Source organism: Pyrus communis, chromosome 2, assembly GCF_963583255.1.
Source record: "Pyrus communis chromosome 2, drPyrComm1.1, whole genome shotgun sequence".
Classification (NCBI taxonomy): Eukaryota; Viridiplantae; Streptophyta; class Magnoliopsida; order Rosales; family Rosaceae; genus Pyrus; species Pyrus communis.
Window position 1 is genome coordinate 10,665,416 of NC_084804.1, and position 12,384 is coordinate 10,677,799.

The following is a 12,384-nucleotide window of genomic DNA, read 5'->3' on the forward strand; positions in this document are numbered from 1 at the left end:
ATACTCACAACGTAAGCTAGTACATTAAGCGTCAAAATATAAATAAAAAAAAATATATTTTTTTGGTATCTCTTTGACACTTGCTATAACAACTTATGTTCCGATTACACCGAAAATTTTCTCCTTTCAAAGATGTTGAGAGATGAAAAATGGTTCAACACTTCAATTTCCGGTAGCTCTGCTCAATACAGGTTTCAGATTATCAGAAAATATTCTAATCAATTAGAATCCGATACTACGAGTTTTCTGATAATTTTGTTCTTCTGTTTCGAATAAATTCAGCTTTATACAGCCACGGTACTCATTCGAGGGATTAACATAACTCTATGACAATGCTCAGGAAAGATTATAACGGCATGAACAAGGCAATCTGTGGACGTGATTAAAGGGAAATCTGTGGACGGGATTGTTCTTCCTTTGCCAATCTGTCTACAACTTTCCAAGCCACATCCACATATGCTTTCGAGACATCAGAATCAGGAGCTGATATCACTATTGGCACGCCATTGTCGGAGCCTTTTCTGATCCCTACTTCCAACGGTATCTGAAACGTTAAGCAGTTTGATTAAGAAAACTTAATTAACACATAGGTACAACTCATCTCAGATACACTGATAAAAATCCTGTTACGTGCATTTTGTATAAAAATAGGATCAAACGGAGAAAATGGAAAACACAAAGGGTCGTGAAAGCTTATTTGATTTAGTTCACTAATCACCAAAGCACTTCTGAAGAAGCCCTTCAAGTGGCGTGTGCATTACACACCATGGCACTCATATTATCTTATATGCGTTCCATTAAACTACCACGAGGTATGTATGTTGTGCAGATTGGCATTCATGGTATTGTTGCAAGAAAAGAAATCTGGTTTGCAGTAAAACAATATGCGTTCAACAGCGATTTTAGAAAGTGACAAGCAAAGAGTCCCGATACCATGGAGATCTAAAAGTTCTACCTTCCTACTCTAATGAAAATAACCATGAAATAGATGAAACTAAGCATACCTCGCCAACAAAGTCCAAATCCATCTCGGTTGCTGTCTTACGAGATCCTCCTTCCCCAAAAATGAACGAACATTCGGCACAGTGTGGACACTTAAAATAGCTCATGTTCTCTACAATTCCCAAAATCTACAAAAGCAATTCAAATTTAATTATCTTAACAATTACATCATCGATGATCTCCACAAACTTACAATGACAATGCAAACATATTAAGAGATGATGTACGAATAATAAAATCATACAGGAACTTCGACTTTAGAGAACATGTTAATTCCTCTACGGGCATCCATTAATGCTACATCTTGAGGCGTTGAAACAATCAATGCACCTACCAACAAACCAGTAATTGTTATGGAAAACCAAATGATAGTTGTGAAACCAAGTTCATATGGAAGGGTAAAAGTGGTCTTTTACTTGGATCTTCTTGGGCAGGGGGTCTAGGGGCACGAATCTGTATGTCTTCAGAAACCAGAAAACTTTGGTATTTAATATTTATAAATATAATAGCATTATATTTTACATATAAATTCCTTCTTATATGATTAGGCCAACCATGCTGAAACATTATAGGACATTTACAGGCTGAAGGTTAGAGAAGCGATTGCGGTATTTTGATAGTTTGCTAAATGCATTTAACATAGATTAAAGATTGCACAAGATTCTGAGGCACAAGATACGAACCTCAGTTATCAAAGTAGATACTGCCTAAACCAAATGAGGGAAATTTGAACACAAGTACAAAAGCATTTTGAGGTTATGATCTTCAACCACCTGATAATTGCAGCCTTTGGGATACAGTTATATGCGCATCACCAGTGCCGGGAGGCATATCTACCACAAGAATATCAAGATTTCCCCAGTCAACCCCCCTAGTCATTTTTTCAAGAGCGCTCGATACCTGTAAGAATTAAACCAAAACACTATGAGAAAAAATGGATTGGAAATGCACTTTATTCTTGCCACACGTAACCATTAGAAGACTAATGTACAATACTATAGAGACCAGACGACCAATTGATGTCATTTAGAGTCAGACCACATGGTGAGAATAAAACATACTAATAATTTACATGACACCCAGGTCAAACATATTTATCACTTGTGATCATTTAACACCATATTTGCACGAGAAGACCAAATGACAATCCTGTATCTTCTTGGCAGCTCTAACACACTACTGATTATCACATCATTATCAAGATATTCGGTATTCCAACTTGAATTCGTGAGTTGCTGCTATCTTTACCCTGGCCTTTCTACCTTCTTGAAACTTTCCATTACTTTTGGGTGTTTTGTTCATTTTCTCTAAATAATAACAAATTTCTTAAACCCCTGCACAAAACTTTCAAAACTCATAGCAACCAAATATTTAACAATTAATAAATAAGTGATATATGTATGTATGTATGTATGTATGTATGTATGTATGTATGTATGTATGTATGTATGTATATGTATGTGTGTGTGTGTGTGTGTGTGTGTGTGAATGAAGAAGACTTGTGCACACGCATACAAACACAAGAAAAGAATCAGCTTGGTTACATTTCAAAAGGAACCACTTCAATTAATTAGTTTGCCTTCTTGCAAGATTAGGAGGAAACAAAATCTCATAAACTGTGCTTAAATAATGATGCAGTCTACACACTAGCACTCAGTATTAAAAGGTAGCACCAACAATCAAGTTATGACAAGGGATATAAAATTATATAAGCAATTAAGCAATAAAAGACTTAGAGTTTGCAAAGTTATACCATAGGACCTCTCCAAACAAGTGGAGCATCCTTATCCACAAGAAGTCCCATTGACATACACTTGACTCCATAGCTCTCGATTGGAATCATTTTTTTATCTGGTAGAAGACGACTATAACGTTAATATTCTCAAATGTAGCATTAAGGAAGCAGTAAATAGTAGGAAGTGTATATGTCTGGTGCTTTTGTATGTCTTAGATATTAGATGTTTGCTTCATAATAGAGATAATACCAGATCTAACAGAAGATGCAAACCATGAACTTGTTATCTAATATGTTTGTGTGGGAATGTAGAGGGATACTTGTTTATAGGACTTGTCTTCTGCTGAGCCCAAAAGTTTGACTTGATTATGAAATGACACATGCTTACACTGCAGAAAATATGAAAAACTAAATTCTCGCAATGCCTATATAATGACTGGCTTAGCAAAAAGAAGAGGTTGATTATACTGTGAAATGCAAAGACTAGTATGGTACAGGAAGCTTTTGGAGATACTGAAACTGATTGGAAATCTTAGCTGCCATGTTATCTCTGTTTACACTTATTTCAAGATTGACCAGATAAATTATAATCTCTTAAGTGAACTCAAGAAAAATAAACAAATACCATCAGTCACTTCAGGCTTTCTGTCGAGCTTCATCATTATCGGAACATTTGGTCCATACATGTCAGCATCAAGCAAGCCAACCTTCATCTGGCACTTGTTAGCAAGTGCAACAGCCAGATTAACTGCAATTCCAACCACTACGCGTAAATTATTCTGAATCATCAGAATCACAAAGTAAGCATTGCCGTGGAGTTCTTTTGCAAGACTTAAATCTTCAAAATGTGAAATCACCGAGATGGTAAATCCTAAACTTTCATGCATATTTTACCATCTAAAATTGGAGTCACTTATAGCTACCTCGCAACTCCAGCACCTAATAAGGCAAAGACACCATTTTTTTCATCTTTTCAATGACAAAATTAACCAAAACAGCAGAAAATAATCAAAGACGTTCAGGAGCTTGGTAGTCCTCAGCTCACCACTATCCGGAAACTTATCCTTCTGGAGACCAATGCAATCACAAAAAGGGTGCGTATTTACACAATTTCAGTATAACCCAGATAGCTAAAATGCTCACAAACTCAAAATTTCAACCCTTTATAGATATTAACATTTAAACGAAAACCATATCGGTAAAAATCCAAAAATGTGAAAAAACAAAATGGTACCTGCGGTGGTGGACTTTCCCACACCGCCTTTACCAGAAGCGACAGCAATGGCATGCTTAACCCCCTGAATCCGAAGGTCCTTCCTCGCCGAGTTATAACCCCTAACACCTCCTCCAACCCTCTGTGCAAACACACACATTCATTCAATCACACAACACAATCAGCTCCTTCCGCAAACTCCAAGCAAAAAAGCAAACAACTTTCGGATACCCACAAAGCAGAAGACTTACAGTTAAGGATTTGAGCAGTCCCCTCATCAATTCCAAGCTTCTTCAGCAAATGGTAGACTGTGAGACTGTGTGCTTTGTGTTTTTTTTTGTGGGGGTTTAGGATTTAGAATTTGAGTCGGTTGTTGTTGTTGGAACTTGTAAGATTGGATTGAGTCCCACATCGACGGAGGGAAGGAGAGTGGGGAGAGGGGAGAGAGTAGAAAATAGGAGGGGGAGGAAACGGATTCCATACTTACCTGGACGGGGTCTATGGGTGATCAAGGAGGCCCATGGCCTGGGTTGGTGACCTCCATTGCACTTAGGAGGGGTGCCCGCCTATGGTCTCCCCAAAGTGGGAGAGCCAACGTCATAATTTGTGGCAGTGGGGGCCTGCGTACGCGCGGCCCCTTCCAATTCAAGTTTAACCTTCTAATTTACTCTCCAATTTGGGGATGAAGTTTGTATAAATTAAACTGCCATTAACAACTTCAATTAAAAAAAATTGATTTACAAGTAAATAAGAATGACTCCTTAAAAACTACCTAATACATGTTACATTCTTACAAGTTACAAGTATTTGTGATTGTGCGTAATTACTAACCCGCAAATTACAATTGAATTGGTATTAGCAATTTAGTAAAGGTGAAAGAAATTGTGATTGTGCGTAATTACTAACCCGCAAATTACAATTGAATTGGTATTAGCAATTTAGTAAAGGTGAAAGAAATAGTCGGCATTGGACGTGTGAGATCAGCTGTCAACATGCACGATTTGACAGGTGAACCCATTCGTGCCCCCAACCATGCATCTCACCAACAATATCACAAGAATATAATAACAAAATATCCTTTCTTTGTGAAAGACCGAATCCTCTTTTCTCTTTTATTTTTATTTAAAGTAAAAACGAAAGGTTTTTGCTAACCGCACTAAAATGATGGTGAGACTTACCACCTTATTTATCAGCGTTAGATAAGTTTAAATTTTGAGATTTGTGTAGAAAACGGACACAAATACCAAAATTTAAACTCATCAAATAGTAATAAATAGGATGATAAGCATTACCACCACTTGAGAATGAGTGAGAAAAAATGCACCCAAAACAAAATAGCGTTGCTATTGGTAATTCGAAACATAGTACACAAATTTTCTCTTGTTTATTTTAAAATTTATAGTCTAAAATAACATTTTTCAGCATGTCAATAACAATTTAAAAACTAAATTATTTTACTTAAATTTGTTGTAACACAACATTTAACACTACAATCTAGACCATTCGATACTACTTTTTGATTTATGAGTGGAAGGTTTTAAATTCGGCTGATAAGTTTGACACTAAATTATTAACTCTATAAATCAATAAAATATCAAAAAACTTGTTTCTAACATTTTTTTTTCTTTATAATAGCACCTATAAATGAATTAAACAGTTGGCCATGTTATGTGATTTTATTACGTGTTAATTCATGAACCAGCTAAACCTTGGAGCTTCGCTTTTAGTGGCATCCAAACAAATCTTCCGGCGGTTGGTTTCAACGGTCACTCACTTTCCTTTCCCACGCAAGGACCTGCTCGTAATTCCTCCAAACTTTTCATTTTCCTTCTCTTGTTTTTTCTTTCATGTTTTTATTCCGAAGTTGCGTTTTTTCCCCTTTCACCTTTTGATCCTCCGTCAAGCTCCATTCCAGGTACCTCCCACTCTCTCTGGTTCTCTTTCCCTTTCCTTTTTTTGTTCATCTTTCTTCCCATTACATTTTTCATGAGTGAATTAAACCCGAGAAATCATCAAGGGTATAGACTTTAATTTTTTTTTAGAATAACACTAATCTGGGATTTATTTGTTTTCTGAAATTGCAATGCACATTGTGTTGGATTGGGTGATGCCCTTTTCGTGGTCCTTTTTTTGTGGGTTGTTTTGTTTGAAATTCCTTAATTTTATAGATTTTTCGAAGAAATTAATATGTGGGCAATCTTTCATATGCTTGAAACATTAGAATTTGCAGAAAAGTTTATTGCTTTGTTCATGAATCCTTCTGGGTTTCTCACGTTAATTGGGTTAGGTGAGTATCGTTTCTTTTTATTTAAGGTTTATCGTTGTTTGTTGATTTGTCATTGTTTATAACAGTTGGGATGGTTAGAGTTTAATGTCTGATTGTCTTCTGATTTGATAAATATGGTTTGACGTGCCTAATTGCTTCTTTTGTATCTTTTCTTGGGCTGGTGATTGAAGATGGGATGCTTAATTCTGATTTGGGTGGATAGGAGCAGCTATTACCTTGATCAACCAGTGATTTCCTCGAGTTTTTGTAACTGGAAGGTCATGAGATTGTAGAACAATTGGTAGGCAGATGGCAGCAAAGGGGAATCCATCTGTACATGTGCAGAAAAACTTTGAGGGGTTTGTAACCATTCTAACATCTGCAGCATGTGAATGGGTATTGATCTTTCTTCTGCTTGTCGACGGACTATTATCCTATCTGCTGACTAAATTTGCAGACTATTGCAATTTGCAAAAGCCTTGCATCTTTTGCTCCAGGTTTGAGCATGTTATAGGTAGTGAAAAACCTCAACTTTATCAGGATCTACTTTGCAGTAACCACATATCTGAGTTCTCGTCATGGTTGTCTTCTCAAATTTATGGTAAACACGATCACAGTGGAATGTGTGAAGATTGCCTCAAGTCATACACCAAAAAGGGCAAGTCCAACCCCGAAAAACACATGCTTTCTGGTGGTAAATCGGATTCTGATATTGGAAGTTCCAGTTCAAGGAGGTCGATGCAGAACAGAAAGTTTGTCCATGGTTCTGTGGGTGTAAGGACATGCTCTTGTTGCAGTAGGCCTTGTAGACCTAGAGAAAATGCTCGTGGACAACAACGAAAATCATCTGCTTCCAAACCTAATATCCCTTTGCCACGTTTTTCAAGCCGTAGCCGTATACCTCGTAGGGATGGTTCAAAGAAGACCAGGGATAAAACTTCTGGATCAGTAACTACTCATCGTCCTGGAAAACCTGGCTGGGATCGCTTGCCACATAGAGGACACAGAGAGTTGAGGATTAGTTCTGATACTGACTCCACTCTTCGTCCTGGAAATTTTAGCTGGGATCCCTTACCACATGTAGGATACACTAAGTTGAGGATTAGTTCTGATACTGACTCCACTCGTCGTGCTGGAAAACTTGGCCGGGATCCCTTGTCACATGTAGGATACACTGAGTTGAAGATTAGTTCTGATACCGATTCTGAGATTCCATTTTCTGATGAAGACGGTGGTAGAAGCATAATTATTGGAAATGAGGAGCATAAGAAGGAAGCTTTAGTAGTTCAATATGCTTCAGAAAAACCATTCAAAGCACAGCCAAATGGTTTGAATCCAGCAAAGCAGAGCAACATTACCACGGACCACAAGCCTTCACTTTCTGATTCAAGTGTGCAGCCAGATGGTAGCAAGAGGTCTGATGTAAAATTCTTAGGTTCGAATGTTGCTCAAGAGAATGGCTTGGATGAACTTAACTGGCAGCAAGCGAGTCAGAATTCCATCCCTTATGCATTCCCTGAGCTTATTTCACTGGATGATATCCCTCCATCATTTACTGTTGTTGAAAAGAGTAAGCTCAACTTTCCACTTTTCTGATTCCAGTTCATCCGAGTTATATGAGCTTATTACTTATTACATTGATCCTCTTTTGAAATTATTTAGCAGGTTTTGCTGGGACAAGCGACTTTGGAGATGCATCCATCAGTAAAAACGATGAACTTTTGAAGTCTATAAGTGCAACAGATGGAGCACCTATTAAAACTGATCTTATCATCAACGATCCAGATCTTACGAAGCCGAATCATATTAATGGAAATGCTGTGTCTGAGTCAGCAGGCATTGGTAAGGAAGGAGATTCTATTAAAGAACAACCTCCAGTGAAGGTACTTGATAGAGTTGATGGGGAAGTGAAACCAGCGAACTCACAAAGTTCTTCTGCTCAGGAGAGAAATTTATCATCAAATAATACAATTACAGGGGTACATGGTGTTGGTGATGAAAAACTGGTAGCTGATGCTTCCAATTCTTCTGCTCAGGAGAGTAATTTATCATCACATAAAACAAGTTCAGCAGTACTTGGTGTTGGTGATAAAACGCCGGTAACTGATGCTTCCAAATCTTCTGCTCAGGAGAGTAATTTGTCATCAAATAATACAATTTCAGTGGTATGTGGTGTTGGTGATGAAAAGCCGGTACCAGATGCTTCCAACTCTTCTGCTCACAACAGTAATTTATCATCAAATAATACAATTTCAGGGGTATGTGGTGGTGGTGGTGATGAAAAGCAGGTAACTGATGCTTCCAATTCTAATCCAAATCCGGGGTTTAAAACATCATGGTCAGTAGACTCTCTGGATGGAGGATATGTTAGTGAAATTGAAGGTGAAAGTATTGTTGATCGGTTAAAACGACAGGTTGATTATTATAGAAAAAGCTTAAAGGAGTTGTTTAAGGAACTAGATGAAGAAAGGAATGCCGCTGAAATTGCTGCAAATCAGGCAATGGCCATGATCACAAAGCTACAAGAAGAGAAAGCTGCAATCCATATGGAGGCCCTTCAGTACTTAAGAATGATGGAAGAGCAGGCTGAGTTTGATGTAGATGCACTTGAAAAGGCCAATGATCTCCTAGCTGAAAAGGAGAAACATATACAGGACTTGGAAGCAGAGCTAGAATTTTCTAACTTCGATATCCCAGATGAATCAACAATGGAGAGTATGCCAATGCCGGAATTGCCAGCATTCCCAGTATTGCAGGGAAAAAGTTGTAATTTGAAAGGTGAGATAGACACAGTGGAGAGTACTGTTGTTCCCAGTGTAAGAAGTGATGTCAAAGTTACTGGTAACTCAACAGTTACTGAAGTACCTAAAGCTAGCAATGAACGCCTTTTTTCTGAGACAACACTCTTAGAATTTGAAGATGAAAAGTTGTACATTTCAAATTGTTTGAAGAGCTTGGAGAGGAAGCTTTCCGAGATTTCCTGTAATGGAGCTTCTACCAGCATGCCTAATGGTGGGCATTCTAGAAAGCAAACAAATGATGAACCGGATCAAGTAGAGACGCCTAGAAAATTCAGGCTTCTATTAAATGGTCAGATTGAAGAGGAAGTTGTGCAGACGCCGAATGATTTACACATATCAAACGGAAGTGCTGCTTCTCAAGAGGGACCAATTCATTCCGATAGCTTAGACTGTGAAGAGGAAAAAGATTCAGATTTGGTTGTTCTGGAAAATGAAATCTCAGACCTTAATGACAGGTTGGAGGCACTCGAGACTGATCATGATTTTCTTGAGCACATGCTTTACTCTCTTCAAAATGGACAGGAAGGGCTACAGTTCATTCAAGAGATAGCTCAGCAGCTACGAGAACTGCGAAAAATTGGTGCAGCTTTCAGAAATCAGTCTGTTCCCTAACTTCAAATGGAAAATTACACGGTACGTATGATATCCAAGGACTTAAATGTGCTTTTGCTTCTGCTTAATCTGTTTTCCAACATTTGCCTTACCATTCATGCATTCTTTTGTCAGGTACATTTGAAATTTTGAAGGCAGAAATATTGATTCATCTCTCGAGCATTTGGGTGTCAAATGAAGAAATCAATTGCATTCCTTCAGTCACATACAACCATGAAAAATCAAAATGATTTCATGTACAGGTACCAGCCAAAACTCTTGGAAGGAAAAACGAAATCAAGGTCTATACGAGGACATAGCGTTATCATCTCGTAAGCGTGCTATTTTCCATCGTCTCTTTTTTCTCTCTAGGTCGAATTTCCCTCTTGTTTGTTTGGAGAGCGGTCAGGTTTTTAGTAAGTTCAAATTTATTGATAAGGCTGTAAAATTAGTATTTTTGTGTAGTTGCTATTTCTTGTTCTCAAGGTTAAGGCTCCATTTTTCGCCAAACCACTTCCATTGTAAATTCAAGCAGAGCTTTTATAGTAAGTTTAGAGAAGTTTTCTCCAGAGCTTTTCCCAAAATAGATGTTCAGGTACTGCATAATCCTCATTAGAAATTTCTTGCTATGGATGATAATGCGTGTACAGCACGTCTATCTAACCACCTCGTTCATTTAACACCAGCTTGGATGCAATAAGCAACTTTGCATGTTGCGGGTGTGCATCGCGTCTATTTGCCTCTCTTGTTATGTGCAGCTCACGTGACGAGAGAGATAAAGATAGAATTAGCCCTCACCTCGTCTGTCTTTATCATCATGCAACGCTTCACTTGATGTGAGAGAGGGAGGTTGACATTTTAATTTGTTTCATGGGAAAAAAGCTTCAGTCCAAAGCAAATCCAATCAATAAAATTGATGTCACACCGCCAGTTACTTTTGTCATAAATTTTCGAATCTAGATCCTCGCCAGATTATTTTACGAGAATCTCTAATATAAATGACATATTAATAATTGATAACGTGCAATCAGACCAACCAAATAAACGAAGTTTTTCTGGGAAGTGATTAGTGAATGCACATAAACATTGAAGTAAGTTTGAGTTTTGGCAAGACCATGACGTCTGGAGTGAGATCTGGGACCCTTGGATCTTGGCCTTCAACAAGACCATATTTTCGTGACCGTAGATTTACCCTTGAAGCTTTCCGTACATGTATCCTTCATTGTCTCTGTGACGGTTTTGCCTACGTCTTTCTTGTCTTCTATAGGCTGCTGTCCATGTGGAAAGTGAACGGACGTTAAGGTTGGAGTAAGGGCTGGTTTGGTATTGCTGTGTTTTGAAAAAAAACTGCTTCTGCTGTGCTGTGAGAATAAGCAGCTGTGAAATAAAGCAGAAGAGTGTTTGGTAAACTTTTTTGTAAAAGTGCTTTTGAAAAAAAAAAAAAAAGCAGTATTAGAGTGTTTGGTAAACTTTTATGTAAAACAGATGTGAAAAAAGCTGGTTTTTCAAAGCTGGGTTTTGCAGCTTCTTGTTTTCGGCTTTTTTTCATCTAAAACTATGAAAAAAAGCTGAAGCTGAGTGTTTACCAAACACAAAAATAGCTCCCAACTTTTTTTGATAACAGCTTTTTTCAGAATCACCTCAGTACCAAATCAGGTCTAAGAGTTAAGAGAGATAGGTGGTGGGCCCCAGGATGTTATTTTATTTTTGGATAATAAAGTAATAGACAAAATTTTGTAAACTAAATGATATGGAAGTTAATGATTATATTATGACTTAAGCGATAAGTGTGCTTATTCTTATTGTTGACACATAATTTAGTTTGTAAAATTTACCTATAAATTTAGTCTTCCTAACATTACTTTTTATTTTTATTTGTAGGGTTGTGAATAAAAGGTATATGTGGAAAAACGTAATTTGTGTTTTTAGGAGTTTTTTTTTTTTTTTTTTTTCAACAAACAATTGTATGAACACTAAGGAATATGAGAGTGAGCTAAGCGCTAGCCATAATAATGTTATTCAAATTCATTTTTAGCGTAAATTGAACTTATTAAATCTCTTTACTTATAAGTGAAAAAAATTTCTATTAGAGTATATTACTAAATGACACGTTTTTAGAGAATTAATTTCTTAGATTGAACTCCAAGTGGAGTTCACGTGGCAAGATAATAGTGTAAAAGGTATGAAGAAAAAGGCAAATAGAATGTAGTTAACATTTCTAAATTGGATGATGTGAACCCATATTATGGACAAATTGTGGAGAACAAAGGGTGATTAATTTTTTTTTCTTAAATTATTTTCTTACAATTAGTGTAACAGTTAGATAATTGGTATTAATACTTTCAAAATTTTATTGTGCACTTTAAATTTTCATAATCTCAAAATTTGTCGTTCGCTCAAAAAAAAAAAAAAAAAAAAAGAAAAAAAAAATTCATAGGGCCAAAACTCGCCGTCCATGTACCAGATGTCTTTATCAATTGGCCAGCCTACCAATTACGGTTTCGCTTACGCATGCATGTCTTTATATACTCCTAATTTTTTATTCTTTTATGCTCTCTTATTTGAACGGTTATAGTTAAGTCACGTTAACATCTTATATTTATTTTTTTTATAGAGATAATAAGATAAAAATATAATATATAAGAGAAGGAGATGAAAAATGATGAAAATAAAAGAGTAGAGAATTCTCCTTCTTTTATCAATTGGCCAGCCTGCCAATGACGGTTTCGCTTACGCATGCATGTCTTTATCAATGGGTCAATATCCTTCGTGCAAA

General features: G+C 36.9%; 2 protein-coding genes and 1 non-coding gene across 4 annotated transcripts; 2 read left to right on the forward strand and 1 right to left on the reverse strand.

Annotated features, from left to right (window-relative positions):
* Positions 1-218: 218 nt before the first annotated feature.
* On the reverse strand, positions 219-4,626 carry LOC137726979 (iron-sulfur protein required for NADH dehydrogenase, mitochondrial-like). The gene is made up of 8 exons (XM_068465928.1): positions 4,202-4,626; positions 3,972-4,092; positions 3,363-3,485; positions 2,756-2,853; positions 1,776-1,902; positions 1,247-1,332; positions 1,005-1,130; positions 219-544 (listed from the first exon to the last, which is right to left on the reverse strand). The coding sequence occupies exons 1-8, from the start codon at positions 4,226-4,228 to the stop codon at positions 383-385; spliced, it is 870 nt and encodes a 289-aa protein (XP_068322029.1). The 5' UTR covers positions 4,229-4,626; the 3' UTR covers positions 219-382.
* Positions 4,430-4,591, forward strand: LOC137727162 (U1 spliceosomal RNA). The gene has a single exon (XR_011067735.1). It is a non-coding gene; the product is annotated as a U1 spliceosomal RNA (small nuclear RNA).
* Positions 4,627-5,750: 1,124 nt separating the features above from the next.
* On the forward strand, positions 5,751-10,134 carry LOC137726386 (probable myosin-binding protein 4). Of its 2 annotated transcripts, none has more exons than XM_068465307.1 (4): positions 5,751-5,865; positions 6,408-7,786; positions 7,879-9,650; positions 9,744-10,134. In XM_068465307.1, exons 2-3 carry the CDS (start codon positions 6,526-6,528, stop codon positions 9,627-9,629), a joined length of 3,012 nt encoding a protein of 1,003 aa, XP_068321408.1. In that variant the 5' UTR covers positions 5,751-5,865; positions 6,408-6,525; the 3' UTR covers positions 9,630-9,650; positions 9,744-10,134. The 2 variants fall into 2 exon arrangements, with proteins under 2 accessions (XP_068321408.1, XP_068321409.1); XM_068465308.1 differs by having other exon boundaries at positions 7,882-9,650.
* The last annotated feature ends 2,250 nt before the right edge of the window (positions 10,135-12,384 follow it).

Bases quoted from the DNA above. Each gene is read 5' to 3' on its own strand.
- LOC137726979 (XM_068465928.1), bottom strand. From the start codon at position 4,228: ATGAGGGGACTGCTCAAATCCTTAACT. The intron at 4,093-4,201 runs GTAAGTCTTCTG...GTGTTTGCACAG, and splicing joins GACTGCTCAAATCCTTAACT to AGGGTTGGAGGAGGTGTTAG. The intron at 1,333-1,775 runs GTGGTTGAAGAT...GTTTGTTGGTAG, and splicing joins CCAAAGGCTGCAATTATCAG to GTGCATTGATTGTTTCAACG.
- LOC137726386 (XM_068465307.1), top strand. From the start codon at position 6,526: ATGGCAGCAAAGGGGAATCCATCTGTACATGTGCAGAAAAACTTTGAG. The intron at 7,787-7,878 runs GTAAGCTCAACT...GAAATTATTTAG, and splicing joins ATTTACTGTTGTTGAAAAGA to CAGGTTTTGCTGGGACAAGC.